The following is a 23,210-nucleotide window of genomic DNA, read 5'->3' on the forward strand; positions in this document are numbered from 1 at the left end:
CAGACATGTCCAAAGTCCGGCCCGGGGGCCAAATTCGGCCCCTGGTCAAATTTCATCCAGCCCCCAGCCTCTGTCATAAAATCAATAACGTCTGGCCCGCACGCAGACTTAATAAATTGGTCAGCACTACTGTTACCATCATATGAAGTAGCTTACACACTAAATGCTGCTGCTCATTTACCCACTAAAAGGCAGCAGCACTCTAAGCAACATTACCCCATGTGACCCTGAACTCCCAATTTTCTAAAATGGTGACAATCAACACAAAAAAGAAAGTTGACTGCAACGGCCGACGCTTCGGGGATAGGTGGAAATTGGACTATTTCTTCAATAAAATACGCAACAACTGTGTTTGCCTCATTTGCAAAGAGACAGTCACTGTTTTTAAAGAGTTCAATGTGAGACGATATTACCAAACAAGAAACGCTGACATTTACGACATGATTACAGGGAAGATATGTAGCAAGACTTTAAAGCAACTTGAAGCTTGTTTAATTTCACAGCAGCAGTACTTCGCAAGAACCCGAAAATCGAAACAGAACGCCACAAAGGCTAGTTGCGAGATTGTTGATATTATTAATTTAAAAAAATAATAAAGCAAATGTGACACACAGAATGGATTGCTAAAATTTGCTTAAATACATTGTTCTACGTAAAGGACGTCAACCAAGGTCGGCCCGCCACATTTTTTACCGCACCAAATCGGGCCCCCTTTGCAAAAAGTTTGGACACCCCTGCTCTACAGCAATGCACAGAGTTGTGTCTGCGTCAACGGCCATGACTCTGACTGGTTTCCCATCTCCAGTGGTGTCTGCCAAGGCTGCGTAGCTGCTCCAGACCTGTTTAATTGTGTCATCGACCACCTGATGTGCAGGGTCTGTGAGCGAGTACCCGGAGTGTCCCTTGGCAACTACCAACAACCGACCTGGAGTACGCTGACGACACCATCTTGCTCAGCACCTCCTCCAACCAGTTGAGGGACGCTCTGAGTATATACAGCGAAGAGGCAAAAAAGCTTGGTCTCCACGTGAGCTGGAACAAGACCAAATTCATGCATGTCATTGAGGGGCCTTATCCACCCCCTATCCTGCTTGGCGATGACACCGTAGAGCCTGTGAAGAGCTTTGTTTATCTGGGGTCCAAGGTGACCGAAAACGGGGATCTTGAATCAGAAGTTCTCCGCCATAGAGCCCTGGCAGCCTCTGCCCTCCAGTCTCTCTGGAAACCACTCTGGCAGCATCAAGCCATCTCACGGAAGACAAAGCTCCGAATTTACAACACTGCCATACTCCTTATTCTCCTTTATGGCTCCGAAAAATGGACCTTGAACAAGACACTGGCCGCAAGAATAGACGGCTTTGACATCAGGGCTCTCGGAACCATCGAGAACATCAGGTGCCCCCGGAAAATCTCCAACCCTGCAAGCCCAGACAAATCAGCCTGGACCTTCACACCTTGCTGCGCAGCACGGCATCCGCTGGCTAGGCCATGTTCTCAGTCTTCCTCCTGGCCACCCGACAAGAGCCATCCTGAAGTTTGACCTAAAGGCTGCAGGCCGGGGACGACCACGAGGAAAGCCCCGCCCTCGATGGCTTGAAACCATCGCGGATGACCTCCAACAACATGGAGTTACCTTGAAGGATGCAAATCTGCTGGCACACCGCCAGTACTGGAGGGGGGCCTATCTCACCTGGTCAGCTCTTCGCAATGGGACAGAAAACCAGGCCCAACGCAAGAGCCGTGATGATGATGATGAGCGTCCACAGCCGGAGGATGACGTTGGCAGGGTCACGATTTCATCTGATTTAGAATTCAGCCCATTGAAGGGGAATTATTCAGAACGAGGAAAATGCGACAAAGAGAGCAGCAAAATGTCATTGTTTCAATTTCTCTACTCCAATCTTTTTACAGGATATTCTTTTTATTGAAATATTTTTCCCCAGTTGCTAAATAAATGGTATGGTCATTACAAATAACTGTCTTGTGCTAAATGGAATATGGAATATTAAAAATGTATTTTTTCAGTATGAAATGGCAAAATTACTCCACAATGGTCAAAACTGTCGACTTCTTGCATCTTTCGAACGATATTTTATGCCACTGGAGTTAGTCTGGCTTTTGTCATTTCCCTGCCCCAGCTTCAGAGAGCTAGACAAATCAGGAGGCGTGACAGCTAGCCGACATGCTAACCCAAACCGAGCGGTGTTTTAAAGTTTTATTCTTGCCTTTCGAAGCGAAAAATCGATCGGCGACACCCCCGGTGGCGAGCAAGTTACAGCTCGTCGTTCCCCTGCTGAGGGCAGGAGAGCTCGTTTGCCGGGGAAGCAGCTGGAGAACGACCGTCGGACAAACCGGCCGACATCGGAGGAGCACATAGCTGCCCGAGCCCAAACCGAGAATAGTGGTCCATTGCCGGGCACACAAAGAGGGCAAAGTGGGCCAGAAGTCTGGACGATATGGAAAACCGCACGAGCATAACCCGAGTATAACTCTCTCCCGGAGGGCATGCAAAGAGACCCGAGGGGGGTGTGCGACAAGCCGCCGGTCGTCAGGCGAGTGGTCTTCTCGATGGACAAAGGAGTATTGTCAACCACAAAATGCAAGCCACCTCCGTATTAAAACGTGTGCCATGATCCCAGTATTTGACATAATACAAAACACGATGTTTACTCACTTCCTCGTACGTCCAATAGTCCCACAGTTGTCGGACTTGTTTTGGCTAATCCCAGGGTGAACGGGAACTTTTTGAAACCCAAAAAGGCTCACATGACTCTCCCTGGTGCAGCAACAAAACCCTGCAGCACATTTGGCTGGCGTGGTGCGAAAATAAATTAATTTGGGGGTGAGTAGCCTCTTCCCATCCCTGAAGGCCGTTTGATTGGGGCGCGGGTGGCCCGGGGGACCACCCTGGATCCATGGGGGGTGACGATGGGCGAGGAGGGATGCACCCCCCCCCCCCCCCCCCCCCCCCGGGATGTCTGGGTGGGGGCCGTGGCCCTGGGTAGGCGTGTCCGCTTCTCTGCGTGGCTGTCGCATGTGTGATGAGGCTCGCACACGGCTGGATGTGATTGGGTGCGCTCGAGTGGGGGGCCTCTGTGATGGGCCAGCTTAGGGTCAGTTGCCAACGGGCTTACATTCACAGGGGATTCACACGATTACTGGTTTCTAAATCACAGAGCTGATTTGTGTACACTCCACCCCTCCCAATCACTTCCCTGGTCAACGGGCCCCCCACATTATGTCAACCGAAAATACATCTAGCTGACGATAGCACCAACATATTCATAGTTAGTGTAGGCGTTCAAGTATTTCTAAAGAAAAACATGCTTTTCGCTGTCACAGGCACTTTAATCCTTTATTTTTTTTCTCTGCAGGTCTGACCATCGCTAAAAGAATCCAGATTACTGACCTGCCCCAGCTAGTGGCCGCTTTCCACAGCCTTGTTGGTTTGGCAGCTGTGCTAACCTGTGTGGCTGAATACATGGTGGAATACCCTCACTTCGCTACGGACCCAGCAGCCAATCTAACCAAGATAGTGGCCTACCTTGGCACCTTCATTGGTGGAGTCACTTTCAGTGGCTCTTTGGTGGCATATGGAAAACTGCAAGGTTTGAAAAATACTTATTTTTATTTATTTTTACGCATTTGACCAAATATCCATTACTCACACCAAGTTGGGGAAATGTGGCTTTTGGGCACTAATTTCATATTAGGTGTAGCTTTGATAATTATAGTCAAATTTACAAATAGGTTCCATATTCCAATGTTGCCTTCACGTGGTGTGACTCGTAAATATGATAAATGGCACTTGTCAAGTGGAAAATTGCATGTGAAGATCCCCTCAAGTCGTATTTTCTACTGGAGAACTGGGATTTTATTATGGTACCCGAGTTTCCCAGATGGGTGGACTTTTTACTTTTCACAAGAAACTAGTTTTCACCATCACAATAACCTAATACTAGAGGAGTTCCAAAAAATCGATTATTACATGCATCACAATTCGACACGTGATGATTTGATTACGATTCATAAAGGTTCAAAAACGATGATTTTCTCTCATAACTTTATGACAGCCGCTTGTAGCGGAACAAAATTTAAGACACGTCTGCCGCCCGGACACCGTTAACGGACCCACGCACAACGTTTTTGTTGTCCCAATTACTGGGAGAGAGATTTACTCCTTTTTAAAAGACTGGAAAATAAACTTGTGTATGAGACAGTTAGGACCAGAAGCGCGACCTCACAGCACCAGCTGTTGCGCTTTTGTGCGCAAGTTATTTTTTAGAGCGAGAGTGGAAGAGAGATAGCTCATTGCTTCTTGTCTTTCAGATGTCCAGCAGTAGTCTTAAGGCATTTCAATTGAAAAAATGTCCTGAGTGTTTTGCTAAGTAGGGCTGCGGCTATCGATTATTTTAGTAGTAGATTAATCGATGAACTAGTTAGTTCGAATAATCGAGTAATCGGATAAGGAACATGGAAAAATTAAAATACCTGAGCTGAGCCTCAAACGGTATTTAAAAAAAAAAAAAAAAAAAAAAAAAGGATATATGTACAACAAAAGAACAATTGGCTAACTTACATTGCAAAAGTCTGCTAGCTTAAATGCAATAAAATTATTATTATTTTTTTACAGTGCTCTTAACAAATGGTTCAAACACATATTCACACATAAAACGGCTAAATATTCCTATTAAATAAATTATGAATGCATAAAAAACATCAGCTCAAACAAAAACTTAGCTTAAGTTGGTCTTAACAGGGAGCAGTTGGATTCAGCCATGTGAAATGAGGCAGACCAGAGGGCAGTGTATCCACCCTGATCAATAAAACTAAATGCAAACATTTTCAAAATAAACCATTACAACATCAATTTAATTAAACGAATACTCGAAGCAATAAAATTCAATTCGAATATTTTTTTCTAATCGACTACTCGAGTTAATCGATTAATCGTTGCAGCACTATTGCTAAGATCTGTGCGCGTCTGTAAGAGGTGAGTACACGAACCCTCTTGTACTGTTTAGCCTTTATTGTTGTATTTGAGATGTTAGTAGCGCCTAGCTAATTCGCTAAGGTATATTTAATATGCAGAACGTGTAAAACCATTTTTAAGTACAGCGGTAACACTACAAACATGCGAAATAGTACAGAAATCTGTTGTTGCAGGTGCTGCCTGGGAGCCGACAGGCGTGTGTGCGCATGGGCGGGCAGGGAGAGAAGAAAGTGCGCACGCTGTAATAAGTGTGTGTGTGCTCGGCAATAAACGCCACTAGTTAAGTTATCGAGCAGTTGTGATTTCCACCTGTTACACAAGGGAGGTAACACTGTGAAAACAAAGTGTTGGTTAAAAGAAGTCTTGTTTCTAAAGACACTTTTTTTGTGTCCAGAAAATGTGGAATTCATTCCACCAGTGTAAATTTTATAGTATTGTTGAGAGAAATAAGTACTGCCTTCAAAATGGTTAATGTTTTTGCACTTTCTGGTAAAAAATAAATAAATCAAAAAGCAGCTTAAGGGCAGCTTTTTTGTTTGAGCATGTTTCCATCGTTCATGTTGAATCATAAGGATCTTTTAGATAAATAATGGACGTAAATTTGTTTGGCTAGTTTATTAATCAGTAATGTACGATAATCGTGATAATCGCGATAACTGTGATAATTGCCAAAACCGTGATCATTGTTCAAAATCGAATCGTGGCACCCTGAATCGCAATCGAATCGAATCGTGGGGTGCCTAAGATGGCACACCCCTACCTAATACCAAGTGTTGCTTTAAGTGATACATATCCAATTTGGATGTTTACACTTATGGCTAATTAAAAAACCTAGAAATATTGGTACCGAAATACACTATTCTTACAACAAAAAAATACAAACAACAAATAATGCCCTAAAATATTAGAGAGGCCTGTAATTGTCAACATGGGTAAACCTCAACCATGAGAGACAGAATGTGGGGAAAAAAACCCCCAGAAAATCACATTGTTTGATTTTTAAAGAATTTATTTGCAAATCATGGTGGAAAATAAGTATTTGGTCAATACCAAAAGTTCATCTCAATACTTTGTTATGTACCCTTTGTTGGCAATAACGGAGGCCAAACGTTTTCTGTAACTCTTCACAAGCTTTTCACACACAGTTGCTGGTATTTTGGCCCATTCCTCCATGCAGATCTCCTCTAGAGCAGTGATGTTTTGGGGCTGTCGTTGGGCTACACGGACTTTCAACTCCCTCCACAGATTTTCTATGGGGTTGAGATCTGGAGACTGGCTAGGCCACTCCAGGACCTTGAAATGCTTCTTACGAAGCCACTCCTTTGTTGCCCTGGCTGTGTGTTTGGGATCATTGTCATGCTGAAAGACCCAGTCACGTCTCATCTTCAATGCCCTTGCTGATGAAAGTAGATTTTCACTCAAAATCTCTCGATACATGGCCCTATTCATTCTTTCCTTTACACAGATCAGTCGTCCTGGTCCTTTTGCAGAAAAACAGTCCTAAAGCATGATGTTTCCACCCCCATGCTTCACAGTGGGTATGGTGTTCTTCGGATGCAATTCAGTATTCGTTCTCCTCCAAACACTAGAACCTGTGTTTTTACCAAAAAGTTCTATTTTGGTTTCATCTGACCATAACACATTGTCCCAGTCCTCTTCTGGATCATTCAAAATGCTCTCTAGCGAACCGCAGACGGGCCTGGACGTGTACTGGCTTCAGCAGGGGGACACATCTGGCAATGCAGGATTTGAGTCCCTGGCGGCGCATTGTGTTACTGACAGTAGCATTTGTTACTGTGGTCCCAGCTCTCTGTAGGTCATTCACTAGGTCCCCCCGTGTGGTTGTGGGATTTTTGATCACCGTTCTTGTTATCATTTTGACGCCAAGGGGTGAGATCTTGGATGGAGCCCACGGTCGAGGGAGATTATCAGTGGTCTTATATGTCTTCCATTTTCTAATAATTGCTCCCACAGTTGATTTCTTTACACCAAGCGAAAAGTGAAGAGTTACAGAAAACGTTTGGCCTCCATTATTGCCAACAAAGGGTACATAACAAAGTATTGAGATGAACTTTTGGTATTGACCAAATACTTATTTTCCACCATGATTTGCAATTAAATTCTTTAAAAATCAAACAATGTAATTTTTATTTTTATTTTTTTCCACATTGTCTTTCATGGTTGAGGTTTACCCATGTTGACAATTACAGGCCTCTCTAATCTTTTCAAGTAGGAGAACTTACCCAATTGGTGGCTGACTAAATACTTATTTGCCCAACTGTATATCTGAAATGTGCCACTTGAATTAAAATCGGAACCGTGTCACTTGAGCCACGCGTTGCAAATCTAACCCCAAGTGTTGGCGTTTCCTCTTGTTTTTTTTTTTTTTTCCATCACACAGGTATGCTAAACAGCGCTCCTCTGATTCTCCCCGCCCGCCACGCCCTGAACGCCTCTCTGATGGCCGGCAGCGTCGGCGGCATGATTCCCTACATGCTCGACCCCAGCTACGTCACCGGCATCACCTGCCTCGGTTCAGTGTCCGCTCTGTCTGCCGTCATGGTATGGTTCAAATGTGTACATTTATGGCGCGCGGCCACGTGCGCACAACAGAGCGTTCATTTTTACAGAAAATTTTCAGCGCCAGCAGATCAAAATCCGTTAATGCTGACAGACAGAGCGTGTAAGCATATTAGTTCTCATTTCCATAAGGAAGGGGGTTCATTTGGGCAAGGGGGAAGCCAGTCAATAAGCAGCCTGTTGCACTGGCATCAGTAGCCGCTCAGAAACCTGTTAATAGTCTTGCAAACATCGTAGCAAAAACGACTTTATTTTGTGTACTTGACTCTAATTATATTGGGCTTCACCACTGTAAAGTCACACTTAACCTTTTGAAAATGTGCCCTGAGAGTTTGACATCCTTGACAGTTTACGACAATTTTAAAGCAGAATATCAACAACCTTTTTGACCTTTGCAGTTACTTTTGAGTTGCTTGATATGAAAGTGTTTCACCTTTCGTCCCCTCGCTACCTTCAAATCCATCATGGTAAGCAGAGAAGGCCAACTAACAAGGCAAAACACATTTTGGTGATTACAATAAAATGCTTCATCGCTGGAAGTTTAGCAAATAAAGGCTTAGCATATCCAAACATCTGCTCTTAGCCTCAATAGATGAATCAGGGCGAAGTTGTGTGGATATCATATTATTTGGATGTGAATCCATATTAAATGGCTTCTCTCCAATCATCCTTTTACTTACTTTTAGCTTGGGATTTGACAAAATATTGAAGCCAGACTGCCGGAATCGCGCCAGCCGAACCGCTGGACCCGCGCTGGTGCAGCTCCAACAACCCGGGCCGGCAAGAACCCGACAATCCGGCCAGAAGGCCAAACTCCACGCGTTCACCTTAGTCTTAACCAGTGTTGTTAATCTTACTTTAAAAAAGTAATTAATTACAGTTACAAATTACTTCTCCCAAAAAGTAATTGCGTTAGTAACTCAGTTACCTGAATGTAATTAGTTACTTGGCAAAGTAACTGGTGATAATTTTCATGTTTTTTTTTTCTCCCCCCAAAAAAACAAAAAAACAGGTCACACAATGTGAAGTTTAAAGAGTTTTGGGGACAATTGGCCCTAGCCCAAATCTTTACCCTTAACTTAACTAGACACAGGGGTATTGTGGATATTGCGATAGTAACCTTTGCTATGTCATTTAATGTTGTGAATCAACCATAAAAGTTGTTAAAATTGCTCCCGATTATTGCATTAGTTCCCTTCTGCCTACTTTCTTACTTACTTCTGTCTTAGTTTTGAAACTGTTTCATCATTTTCAGTATATATATTAATAGTTTTGCCGATTTAGGAGCATTTTAGATAAAAAGTTAGCTAGGAAGGTTCTCTACAACAGAGCCTTCCTGAGAATTCTACTGCTTTAAGATGGCGGCTGTTTACTAACGCATCTAGTTCTTTATACATGTTGCTAATGCCGCCGTGTTGGTCATTAGCATCTAGTTCTGTATATACAGTGGGGAGAACAAGTATTTGATACACTGCCAAAGGGAAAACCCATTGGCAGTGTATCAAATACTTGTTCTCCCCACTGTATGTGATATGTACCATAGCCTCATGTGGGCGTAGTTTGTAGGCTATCGGCTAGACCGCCAGACTATTCTCCATGTATTTTTCAAATACTGTGAGAAAGTCTGGGACCCATTAACGGCCTCTTGATCAAGTACAAAATATACCGTCCAATCAGATTCGTTTATTTGCGTGACTTGTTCTTAACGAGTAACGTCACTCTTGCGCGCCGAAACTAGTCTCTACAACAACATGGATGGCGAACGGGAGAGCTGAGAATATGTTCCAATCCGCGGTAAAACCAGTTTTAAATAACCAAAAGCATATCGACACAAGTCATTGACAACAGTCAACATGGCTTGCGGTAGCCATGTTGAATAATCTTCTCCATTCTCCGCTCACGCTAATTACTTGTTGCCGTGAGTAACGCCGTTATATTCTAACGCCATTATTAACAACACTGGTCTTAACCCTTTGTACTGACTCCATTTTGAAAGCTGGAAGAAGGCTCACCGAGAACAAGTTGACAATTTATTCTGGTCGACAGCGATCAAACAGAAAGGCGAAACAGACACAGACTCGGGCGAGGAGGCAAGGTCACCCTATCACACATCAAAAGGTTCCTGAGAAAAATGACAACGCTTCGTTATACATTCAGTCCTTTGAAAGGCAGGAAAAAGGTTGTGTTTGGGTTTATTGTCTGTTTGTGGATTGGACAGGAGTTACTGTTGTCAGGGCAACGAGGGTTGTGGATTTTGTCAGCGTCAAAGGGGCTCTCGGAGTCTTATCAGTCGTGTTATCGGTTGGATATCGTTCTCCGGTGTTCCTTGTGTTGGGACAGGGCATCCCGCCATTTTTTCTGAACTGTCCGGGAGAACTGATTGCGAGAGTTGGTAGTGCAGACGTGGGCTTGTCAGCATCAATTTTGCTCAGTCAGTTGCATGGCACACGCGTTGGGCTTCCATGATAAGAAGGTGTCATGTACCTTTTATTCCCTATATTCTGCTTGTTTTTCTTAAACTATGGACCGTATAAGTGCTATTTATTTGATATTGGGAGTGATCGAGTAATACAAACAGTCGATCGGTAAAGAAGAGAAATGATACTACCATAATATACGCCAGGATCAGGATTGTCATCTGCAGGACCATGGCCCCAAACAAAATGTTTACTGCATATGAAGGTGAATGGCTTCACCTTGCTGGCGTTAAACTGGTCTTTTGGACGTCCGCACAAGTTGATTAATTGTTTACATTTTTTCCTCTTTTTGGTTTCGGGAAATGTATGAAGAAAACATTTTTCATATGTAGTAATCTCTAGAGTCGTTTCTACAAGTTCCATAGCAGCAGTGTTTAATCGGCATGTTCTTTTTTGAGAGCTTACCGGTAGAATACAAGCAGTACTAGCATGGGTTGAATGCGAGCGTGCTTTTATGTTGACCCCCTTCCGGTTTACGATGGTGACGTCACGCAGCCTTGCGGTCTAAAAATGGAATTTGTGCGGTACGCTATTGGTGTAACGCCATATCGTGAGGTCATCCTGATCGTGAGCCTCATATCGCGAGGTACCAAGGGATTCCGAATCCTAGTTTGTGCTGATAATAGCTGACAAAAAGCATAAGTGTGACTGACACATGGCCTGCCCGTTTACTGATAAAGAAGCATGGAACAACCCACTTTTTATGTAGCTGTCTTAGACCTAACATGATCTTGTTTGTTTTCCTATAGGGAGTAACCTTAACGGCTGCCATCGGGGGTGCAGACATGCCGGTGGTAATCACCGTGCTGAACAGCTACTCAGGCTGGGCCTTATGCGCGGAGGGCTTCCTGCTCAACAACAATCTCCTGACTATTGTCGGGGCTCTCATTGGATCATCCGGTGCCATTCTGTCGTACATCATGTGTGTGGTAAGTAAGGATGGAAAAATGATACTAAATTTTGAAATTCACAATTGCTCACAATAACAACTTAAGCTAATCTTATGATAGTACAACCCCTAGCAAAAAGTATAGAATCACCAGTTTTGGATGAGCACTCACTCAGACATTTTATTATGTAGAACAAACTCGGATAAAAAGCTTGAAAAAATAATGAATTAGTTCAAAAGTGCAACTCCTTGGCATTCAGAAACACTAAAAGAAATGAATAAAAAACATTGTGGTGGTCAGTAAATGTTACTTTTATCGAGCAAGTGCAGGGAAATATAGACTCCATTCTGAGGACAAATATATGGAATCATAAGAAACAAACAAAGAAATAACAATCAAAACACATCTCTAGTATTTAGTAGCACCACCTCGCAGTCTCTGAGGCATGGACTTGATGAGTATTCTTCATCAATTTGGTGCCAACTCTCTTTGATTGCAGTTGCTAGATCATCCTTTACATCCTTTACTTTACAGTTCAGGTGGCCAACTTGATAATCACCTACCTACCACCTTGACTAGGTCCTCTTAAAAGGGAAACCTGTTGTATTGCAAATGTAATTTCTGAAGTTGCTTTACAATAATAGTGTAAAATCAATTTTATCCTGGGAAAAAAAAATTCTGAAAGACATTATATTTAAATGTGTTTTAATTTTATCTTCAATAAATGTGCATTCTTTTGTCAAACACACTTAGTAATTGAGGTTAAATTTGATGTTCAGTGCTTTATTTTTTTAATGATTCAATATTATCTAAACAATGGGTGCGAGAAAATTTTCAGTTGAAATGGTATTAAAAAAGGTCTTAAAAGTCTTGAATTTAGATTTATCAATCCTGGGGGGACCCGGAATAACCTTGCCATGCTGTTTGTACTTGGTCCGGATTTTTGATACAGCTGACTCTGAACAGCCCACATCTTTGGCAACCATACGTGTAACGTTACCTTCTTCAAGAAGTTTGATAATCTTCTCCTTGGTCTCAAAGTGACATCTCTCTTGTTGGAGCCATGATTCTTGTGAATCCACTTGGTCCAGAAGCCCTCCAAGGTGTGATAACTGCACTGTTTTTAACTGCTGACTAACGAGCAGATTTAATCTGAGGCAGGGGCCCAATTAAGGAAAGGAAATTGACTGGGTGTGTGTATTTTCTACTCAAAATGGAGTGATTCCATATTTTTTCTTCAGAATGGAGTGAGTCTATATTTAATAAATAGGGATAAAAGTATAAAAGTATAAGTGTATAAAAGATGTGTAAGTGTATAAAAGTAACATTTACTGACCACCACAATGTTTTTTATTTATTTCTTTAAGTGTTTCTGAATGCCAAGGAGTTGCACTTTTGAACTAATTCATTTTTTTTTTTCAAGCTTTTTATCTGAGTTTGTTCTACATAATAAAATGTCTGAGTGGGTGCTCGTCCGAGACTGCTGATTGCATACTTTTTGCTAGGGGTTGTAGTATTCGTAAAAACCCACATTTTTTGTTGCTGTTCATAGAACAGTTGTTGTTCCTCTCTCGTCCACCAGGAGGGAGCCTAACGTTATCATAGTAAAACGCTTGTTAAGGAACTCAACCTGTGTGCTGTTCAAGACAATTTATGCTATTTACTTACTTGAAATGATAATTAAAAATGAAAGCAACGTTTTCCTTCAGGCCATGAATCGCTCGCTGGCGAATGTGATCCTTGGAGGCTACGGCACATCTTCCACCGGTACTGGGAAACCAATGGAGATCACAGGGACCCACACTGAGGTCAACGTGGATCAGACTGTGGACATGATTAAGGAGGCCCAGAGCATCATCATCACGCCAGGTAACGCGCACACACATGGAAAAACATGACACTTTGACTTAACCAGTCACTTTTTTCCCCTCAGCCTGCTTTAGCTTTTGCAAAGTGTGGGTTTGGTTTACTTAACCCTTTCTTGACCCGTGTTACATCACCGATTTGCTAGGCTAATTGACAAGGCTGGTGGACCCCCTTGCGGATTAACACTAACATGAATGGGAATGCACATCCTTGGGTCCTTGTGTGGTCGTTTCAGACAAATAGACATTTTAAAATTTATACTCTCATTTGGCTGAAACTGACATAACTTTTTGTGTGCTACATGTGTACATTTCGATTACATTTGTAATAGGAAATGAGGGATTTTTAAACCAAATTATGCATATATATTTGGCGGGAAATCACAGACAAGACTGGAAAAGCAGTTTCTGCTCTTGCAATCCTCTTTAAAAGAAACTAGAGCTGGGAATCTTTGGGCACCTAACGATTTAATTACGATTACAATTCAGAGGGTTCGATTCGATTATAAAACAATTATTGATGCACCCCCCTCCTTTTTTGTTGTTGTTGTTGTTGTTTTTTTGTTTTGTTTTGCACATTAGTTCCAAAATTGTTCAAAAATCCTCTCAGGCTAAACCAAACTACTATACCAGTATCAAGTTAACATATAACAGTAAACAAATATACAAAAATAACAGTAAATAAAAAACTCCGGTCCCCATTCTGTATCAGCAGCTTTAAACTACATTTAATTAATTTAATGTTGTGAATCAACTGTTACAGTTGTTAAAATTGCTCCCGTTATTCCATAATTTCCCTTCTGTCTGCTTTTGTCAAAGTTTTAACACTGTTTCATCATTTAAAGATAGATTCAAGACAAGATTCTGCCGATTTAGGAGTATTTTAGATTAAAAGTTAATTAGGTTCGCTACAACAGTCTTCTAGAGAGGTCTACTGCTTTAAGATGGCGGCTGTTTACTTACGCCGGCAAGTCTGTCATTTCGCATCTCTGTTCAATAATACATGTTCTAACACCGCCGTCGTCTGTCATTTTGCATCTAGTTCTACATATATATGATATCTACTGTAGCCGTATTTTCGTAACAACTAGCAACTGGGCGTTGTTTGTTGCTGTCAGCCGCAGTCAGGTATGATTTTTTTTTTTTATCTAGCGGCATGAGTTAACATGATATCTACTCTCGGTCCGTTCCTCATTGCGTCCCAAAGACCGCGCTGACTGTGTTTTGCTTCCGCTTTACCTGGTATAATTCAATAATTGGAATTTGGATATTTGTGAATCGTTCTCGAATCTTCCACGGCCGAACCGCAAATAATCTAAGAATCGGAAATTTTTCACACCTCTAAAAGAAACTGTTCTCTTTTAAGCCAAAACAACTGTTGTGTTTGATAGAACAATATGTCTATATGCTGCCATAGCGGATTCATGGCGCATGAAGCCCCCAAAATATTTTTAAGTTGCCCGTTTTACCCTGGAAACCCCCGTTTACAGACATCATGCAACCGCTTTTGTTTCAACCCAGCCATAAAATGAAGGTAATTAATTACCGTAATTTTCGGACTATAAGCCGCTACTTTTTTTCCTCATTTTGAATCCTGCGGCTTATAGTCCAGTGCGGCTTATTTGATGATTTGGGTTAATAGGTAAAACTTTATTTGACAGCAGCATCATAAGACTGTCATAAGACCGTCATAATTATGACATGACACTATCATGGGCATTACTGAATGCTTATGACAGATGTCAATATGTGACATGTGGCATATTATGTCACTAACTCCATTTATGTCCAGCTCAGATCTTTTACGCCCATTCAAAAGTGAGATAATTTGCTGGATGACACTAAACGACATCTATTATAAGCATTCAATAATGCTTATGACAGTGTCATGTAATAATTATGACAGTATTATGGCACCACTATCCAAAAAAAATGTTACCAAATACAATAACAAGCAATTAATGAAACAACTGGAACAGTAACTGAAGAAATAATTAGCACAGAACATGAATTTTGATTGATATTTACATCTGTAGTGCCGCAATGCATGCTAGGAGGAATATTGGATGACAACAGTGTTGACAGCAGGTGGCAGCAGAGGTTGACTGTCCCCCCCAAGGGACCAGTGATGGCCAAATGAAGATTTTTGAAACAATAAGGCTTTGCAGCCAATTGGTTCAAAGCTTCATGGTGGTTCATTTGGTTTCATGACAGTCTTATATTGCCTTTGTCAGATGAAGTGTTACCAGTTAATATCTTTTGGTGTAAATATCCCATAATACAATGAGGACAACTGCAGCTTATAGTCCAGTGCGGCTTATCTCTGAACAAATGCTGTTTTCATGTCAAATTTGGTGGCTGGCGGCTTATAGTCAGGTGCGCCTTATAGTCCAGAAATTACAGTATATTATTTATTATTCAAAGTGTAATTTTTAGCTTAGAATCATTAATTGATGTCCAATATTTAGTTAAAAAAAAAAAAAGACTTTAAAAATGTATTCACTCGCATATTTTTAAACTTATAAACAAATTAGATCACAATGAAAAAAATGGTGTCTGTAAAAAAGTCACTGATATATACCTCATAACTATCGCTTAATTGTATTTTTTTTTTGTTAGTGTCACATTTTCTCCGACATGTTAGATGATAAATAACCAATTCAAACAAAGAAAAATTGAAAAAAGAAACGTTTAAAAGGGTAAATATATGAAAAAAGAAAATCTCGACCATTCCTTGATGTCTGAGATTTCTGCATCGCGACCCTTGTTATATATATTTTTTAATTATTTATTTTTTTGAGATTTGTTAAGTTGTCACAGAAGGTAATAAACTGTTAAGTACAGGCAGCAGCGGACCAGCTTTTCCTCATCCAAGTGCAGAAGTTCAGGTAGCTCAGGTTCTTGTTCATCACTGAGAGAGGAATGCATTTGATCAAAAATGTTCTGAAGTAAACAGGAATGTGTATAACATATCGTGACTTAGCTGACATTCGTAACTAATTGATGCCAATAAGCATAACATCAGACAGCCTAAACAAACACGAGCCAAAACAAACTCGGAGTTGGACGGAGTGGCAGAAGTAGGTTTGTTTTTCTTCGTCTTAACAGCAAATAAAAAATATATATATATATATATATATGAAATATTTCCAAGAGTCAACATTGGTTAAAATATTAGAATTTAGAATGAGCATAATAAAACCTGTCAAAAATACTTGGACTGTTCAAAGTCGGCAAAGTTTTCGTGCCGTAATTTCTTTTTTATTTACTGTTTAGTGCAGGCAGCTTCAGTTTTAATAGGTTGGCCTCTATTCTGTTGCAATGCAAAGTATCCAGGGTTGGGTTTTGAATTCCTGATGTCATAATTGCCAGAACGCTGAGTAATCAAATGGCTGATTATGTTCTCTGCTGCAGAAGTAATCAGCACTAAACTGCAGAGCGCTGCCCTTTTTTAGTCCATCGTCGGGTTTCCACTTTGACCTTTTGAGACTACTTGCAGCCGTCTGCCATCTCACCTGATTTAAATTGTGGAAAACATTAAGCTTTATTTCGATAAACAGGATCTGAATGCTTTGTCTTGCTCATCTCCTTTCAGGTTGTTTTTTTTCTCAAATGTGGAATATTAGAAGCAGAGAATGCAACAGTTCATAGTGATATGGCGGAAAACACATACAAGACTGAAAAAGCAGTTTCTGCTCTTGCACTCCTCTTTAAAAGAAACTGCTGTATTCTAAGCCAAAAAAAAGTTTTGTTTGACAGAACAATATGTCTATATGCTGCCATAACAGATTCATGGCGCATGAAGCCCCCGAACTATTTTTAATTTGTCCGTTTTACCCTGGAAACTCCCGTTTACAAGACGTCGCGCCACCGCTTTTGTCTCAACCCAGCCATAAAACGAAGGTTATTAATCATATTTATTACTCAAAATGTCTGTCATTTTTAGCTTAGAATCATTAATTGATGTCTAATATTTCGTTTAAAAAAAAAAAAAAACTAAACTAAAAAAAATGATTCACTCGCATATTTTAAACTTTTAAACAAATGACGTCACAATGAAAAAATGGTGCCTGTAAAAAAAAGTCACGGATATCTACCTCATAACTAGAGGCGTGTGAAATTTCCGATTGTTAGATTATTCGCGATTCGGCCGTGGAAGATTCGAGAACGATTCACAAACATCCAAATTCCGATTATTGAATTATACCAGGTAAAGCGGAAGTAAAACACAGTAGGCGCGGTCTTTGGGACGCAATGAGGAACGGAATGAGAGTAAATATCATGTTCAACTCATGTCGCTAGATAAAAAAAACAATCATACCTGACTCGGGCCGACAGTGGCTACAAACAACGCCCAGTTGCTAGTTGCTACAAACATACGGCTACAGTAGATATCATATATATGTAGAACTAGATGCAAAATGACAGAAGACGGCGGTGTTAGAACATGTATTATTGAACAGAGATGCGAAATGACAGACTTGCCGGCATTAGTAAACCGCCGCCATCTTAAAGCAGTAGACTTCTCTTGAAGGCTCTTTTGTAGCGAAACTAATTAACTTTTTATCTAAAATATTCCTAAATTGGCAAAATCTTGTCTTGAATCTATCGTTAAATGATGAAACTGTTTTAAAACTTTGACATGTCAAAAGTAGACAATAGGGAAATTATGGAATAACGGGAGCAATTTTAACAACTGTAACGGTTGATTCACAACATTAAATTAATTGAATGTAGTTTGAAGCTGCTGATACAGAATGGGGACTGGAGTATTTTATTTACTGTTATTTTTGTATATTTGTTTACTGTTATATGTTAACTTGATATTGAAATAGTAGTTTGGTTTAGCCTGAGAGGATTTTTGAACGATTTTGGAACTAATGTACAAAACATTAAAAAAAAATGTAAAAAAAAAGGAGGGTGGTGCATCAATAATCGTTTTATAATCGAATTCCCAGCTCTACTCATAACTATCGCTTAATTGTATGTTTTTTGTTACTGTCACATTTTCTCCGATATGTCAGATGATAAATAATCGATCCAAACAAAGAAAAATTGAAAAAAAAAAAAAAAAAAACGTTTAAAAGAGTAAATATATGAAAATGAACATCTCAACCACTCCTTCATGTCTACGATTTCTGCATCGCGACCCTTGTTATATGACCATGTTTCACCCATAAAATCCGCCAAAAATCCGTCTGTGGCCATTCACAGCTGTGTCTTCACACTCGGTGATACATGCTACATGGCGTTTTTGGATCGAAAAGATGTATGTACACGATAATATCTCATTAAAATCATGACGTCTTTTATTCTGCTCTCGCGTTCTCTTGCCTCCAGTTAGGGTTTTGCTGTTTCAAAAAAAAAAAAATTATTATAATTTTTTTTTTCAAATGCCCTCCTGTTCAAAATTTTTCTTCCCTTCTAAAAATGGAGATTTCAAGCTTTCCAATGATTTATCACACATGCAAATAGGACAATTTTGAAATGTGGCAAATTGGGGGTCTCAGAGTGGAACTTCAAGTCACCTGAGTGTTTCCCGCCATATATATTTCATTTATCATCACGTCTGTTTAATAGGCATGGCCAAGCAAGGTGGTTTCGGATTGGTTGTTTTCACAAGGCTTGTGAACATCATTGGAGTCTTTGGCGTGCGCTTGTGTGGGCTTTGGGGTGTGATAAAGATCAAGTACAACAAACATAAAATAGTGACTGGAAACATGGTGCGGTGGTGGTTAACATATCCTAATAGGTTTTGTGGTTGTGGTTTTCAATTTTGGCTCTGGCCTTCCACATAGTTTGCATGCGCTCTATATGCTTAGTTGAGAGTTACACAAGGATGCCTGCTTCCTCCCACAAACCAACAGTAAATATATTTCCGGGTACGATCCACAGCTTGGCGCTGCCACTCGGTACCAATGCAGTATGATATACTACACACTGCTGGCCAAACATATTGGCACTTCTGCAATTCTGTCAGATAATGCTCAATTTCTCCCAGAAAATGATTGCAATTACAAATGCTTTGGTAGTAATATCTTCATTTGTTTTGCTTGCAATGAAAAAACACAAAAGAGAATGGGAAAAAATTATTATCATTTTACACTAAACTCCCAAAATGGGCTGGACAAAAGTATTGGCATCCTTTGAAAAATCATGTGATGCTTCTCTTATTTGTGTAATTAACAGCACCTGTTACTTACCTGTGGCACATAACAGGTGGTGGCCATAACTAAATCACACTTGCAGCCAGTTAAAATGGATTAAAGTTGACTTAACCTCTGTCCTGTGTCCTTGTGTGTACCACATGGAGAAAAGAAAGAAGACCAAAGAACTGTCTGAGGACTTGAGAAGATAAATTGTGAGGAAGCATGGGCAATCTCAAGGCTACAAGTCCATCTCCAAAGACCTGAATATTCCTGTGTCTATCATGTGCAGTGTCATCAATAAGTGTAAATCCCATGGCACTGTGGCTAACCTCCCTATATGTGGACGGAAAAGAATAATTGACAAGAGATTTCAACGAAAGATTGTGCGAATGGTGGATAAAGAACCTCGACTAACATCCAAACAAGTTCAAGCTGTCCCGCAGTCCGAGGGTACAACAGTCTCAACCCGTACTATCCGTCGACGCCTGACTGAAAAGGGACTCTTATGTTAGGATACCCAGGAAGACCCCACTTCTGACCCAGAGACATAAAAAAGCCAGGCTGGAGTTTGCCAAAACTTACCTGAGAAAGCCAAAAAGAGCTTTTGGGAAAAGGAAAAAAACGAGGCCTTCAAAGAAAAGAACATGGTCCCCACAGTCAAACATGGCTGAAGTTCCCTGATGTTTTGGGGTTGCTTTGCTGCCTCTGGCACTGGACTGCTTGACAGTGTGCATGGCATTATGAAATCTGAAGACGACCAACAGATTTTGCAGCATAATGTAGGGCCCAGTGTGAGAAAGCTGGGTCTCTCCCAGAGGTCATGGGTCTTCCAGCAGGAGAATGACCCAAAATACACTTCAAAAAGCACTAGAAAATAGTTTGAGAGAAAGCACTGGAGACTTCTAAAGTGGCCAGCAAAGAGTCTAGACCTGAATCCCATAGAACACCTGTGGAGAGATCTGAAAATGGCACCCCTCAAATCTGAGAGGCCTGGAGCAGTTGGCCTAAGAAGAATGGTCTAAAATTCCAGCAGAAACTCATTGATGGATACCGGGAGCAGTTGTTCGCAGTTATTTCATCTAAAGGTTGTGCTACCAAGTATTAAGTTGAGGGTGCCAATACTTTTGTATTATGTAAAATGTAGGGCTGTCAAACAATTAAAATTTTTAATCGAGTTAATTACAGCTTAAAAATTAATTAATCGTAATTCAAACCATCTGTAAAATACGCCATATTTTTCTGTAAATTATTGTTGGAATGGAAAGATAAGACACAAGATGGATGTATACATTCAACATACGGTGCATAGGGACTGTATTTGTTTATTATAACAATAAATCAACAAGATGGCATTAAAGTTATTAACATTCTGTTAAAGCGATCCATGTATAGAGGGACTTGTAGTTCTTAAAAGATAAATGTTAGTACAAGTTATAGAAATTTTATATTAAAACCCCCCTTAATGTTTTCGTTTTAATAAAATTTGTAAAAATTTCAATCAAAAAATAAACTAGTAGCCCGCCATTGTTGATGTCAATAATTACTTACGCAATGCTAATGGGAGCTGAAGCCTATAAACTCAGTCTCACCCAAGCGCCAGCAGAGGGCGGCAAAACTCCATAAAACACAATTAACATGTGGGCATTTCACACTACTGTCATTTCAATCTGTCTGAGCGGGGCATGTGCGTTAATTGCGTCAAATATTTTAATTAATTAAAAATTAATTACCGCCCGTTAACGCGATAATTTTGACAGCCCTAGTAAAATGATAATGATTTGATTATTTTTTTCATTCTCTTTTGTGTTTTTCATTTCAAGCAAAATAAATGAAGATATTACTACCAAAGCATTTGTACTTGCAATCATCTTCTGGGAGAAATCGAGCATCATCTGACAGAATTGCTGGGGTGTCAATAACTTTGGCCGGCAGTATATCTCCGCGCCGACGACCAACGTTCACGGGCACGTGATGTGCTTTTCAAAATAAAGCGTGTATAGGAATAATTTGTATTTGACATGTTATTTCAGTCGACTTATGGCAAATAGTGCATAAAAAGTGAGCTTCAAATATTCAATTAGACTTCATATTGAATTGTAAATTAGAATGGGTCTTTAAATCTTGAAAAAAAAAAAAAAAATCTCATATGCAAGCCGTGGCGGCTTTTATTTTGGTGTGGCGGTGTGCCACCATCTTTTATTTGTAGGGGAAACCCTGAGCTTGTTTTTCTGTTTATTAGTTGTTTTGTAGATTTCCTGACCTATGTATTGATCATTGTTGTCTCACCATATCGTGACATCATCGTTATTGTGAGATACCAGAGGTTCCCACCCCTAGTATACTGTGTACAGTATATTACAAATGATTTATAGATAGTGTTGCTAAAATGTTTACTTTTTTCATACAGGTTACGGTCTTTGCGCTGCAAAGGCACAGTACCCCATCGCCGAGTTGGTGAAGAATCTCAAAGATGCTGGCAAAGAAGTCCGGTAAGTTTCACATGTCAAACCCCACCCGGGCTATTCTTCTCCAAGTTAACATTCTTCACTTGCTTTTTCTGTGGCTACTGGCTCCTCACATGCACAATCCCTGGTGTGATCAGAAGCATAAATTCTATTAAGAAAGGAACATTTAACAAACAGGTTTATATTTGTTGTAATTGTGTGCTTAATTGAATGATTGATACTTTTGAATGAATTCCAGCGAAGCCGTATTTTTCCTGTGCTGCAAATGATGCCAATTACTTCAAGAATTGGCATCATTTGAAGAAGAAAACACAGGAGGTTAGGATTTATGTTGTTGAATAAATGTCAGGACAACAAAAAAAGGACAAACATGAGATGGATGGATAAGAAAAAGGCTGGCGGAAGCCCTTGTAATTGTCCCGTCTGTTTGATGGTGGATGTCGCAGCTGCTGCTTGCAAGCTACTTAAAGCATTTATACTTGATTAGAGGGAAAGCGGGTGGTCACAATTCAAGCAAAAGGAGAAGTATAGCACATACATAGACCCTTTTTAATTTGCTTGGTATTCGAAATCTTTAATGACTGTAATCCCTTTTAATCTCCCATTGCTTGTGTCCTGTTGTATCATTGAAAGTTCACTTCCGCGTCCCTCACTTTGACTATGTCCAAAGTGTCTTTTTCAATTCCTAGCCAACGCCGCTAATACTTCCCAGATGCTGCGGGGCTTCCGAGGACCCTTCTCCTACCTAAAACCACCTAACTAATACAAGTTAATCCCAAACCAAATGAGTGCTTCCATTATGTGACATAGCCACTTTATTCCCGTCTGCCTGTACTAACACCTGTAGAGTAGGGAAACATACAGTAATTTTCTGATAATGTTAAGCTATGTGTATGAAGAAGTCGATGTAGATTTTGTGGAGGTTGGTAGCTTGTCCCTCCGGTTGCTGTAATGGCAGCGCTTTTAGTCAGGGGAAAACAAAAGGATAGGAGGGACAGGAAAGCAATGTAGAACATAGAATACATAGACTACAGTGTATTACAAAAGTACACCCCTTGCATTTCTGCAGATATTTAAGTATATCTTTTCATCGGACAACACTGACAAAATGAAACTTTGACACAATGAAAAGTAGTCTGTGTGCAGTTTATACTGAATAATAGAGTTCATTTATTTTCCCCTCAAAATATAGCCATTAATATCTAAACCCCTAGCAACAAAAGTGAGTCCACACCTTAGAAACTACATCCCTAAATGTCCAAATTGAGTACTGCTTGTCTTTTTCCTTCCAAAATGTCATGTGACTTGTTTAGGGCTGCAGCTATCGATTATTTTAGTAGTCGATTAATCGATGAACTAGTTAGTTCGAATAATCGAGTAATCGGAAAAGGAACATGAAAAATTAAAATACCTGAGCTGAGCCTCAAACAGTTTAAAAAATAAAATAAAAAAAAGGATCTATGTACAACAAACAACAATGGCTAATTTACATAGCAAAAGTCCGCTAGCTTAAATGCTATAAAACGCTAAAGCTTTTTTTTTTTTTTTTTTTTTTTTTAAACAATGCTCTTAACACATGGTTCAGACACATATTCTCACAAAAAAAAAATAATTAAAAAAAATAACGGCTAAATATACCAATACACTAAATTACAAATGCATTAGCCAACTGATGGCGATGGCGGTGGTAGTGATGGTAGTGGTGATAGTGCAATGATGATGACGGTTTTGGGAAGTGACTGTATTTATATTGAATATTTGGGGAGTAAATTGGGGGTGGGACCCAAAAAA

At 40.2% G+C, this 23,210-nt stretch overlaps 1 protein-coding gene across 1 annotated transcript in view; it reads left to right on the forward strand.

The window, feature by feature from the left end:
* nnt (nicotinamide nucleotide transhydrogenase) overlaps positions 1-23,210 on the forward strand; it is a 75,759-nt gene that overhangs the window by 40,368 nt on the left and 12,181 nt on the right. The window contains exons 15-19 of the mRNA XM_057819021.1: positions 3,375-3,608; positions 7,395-7,555; positions 10,800-10,979; positions 12,650-12,809; positions 21,362-21,443. Coding sequence (XP_057675004.1) covers positions 3,375-3,608; positions 7,395-7,555; positions 10,800-10,979; positions 12,650-12,809; positions 21,362-21,443 — 817 coding nt within the window. The remainder of the gene's footprint in view (positions 1-3,374; positions 3,609-7,394; positions 7,556-10,799; positions 10,980-12,649; positions 12,810-21,361; positions 21,444-23,210) is intronic.

Source organism: Corythoichthys intestinalis, chromosome 17 (assembly GCF_030265065.1).
Source record: "Corythoichthys intestinalis isolate RoL2023-P3 chromosome 17, ASM3026506v1, whole genome shotgun sequence".
NCBI lineage: Eukaryota > Metazoa > Chordata > Actinopteri > Syngnathiformes > Syngnathidae > Corythoichthys > Corythoichthys intestinalis.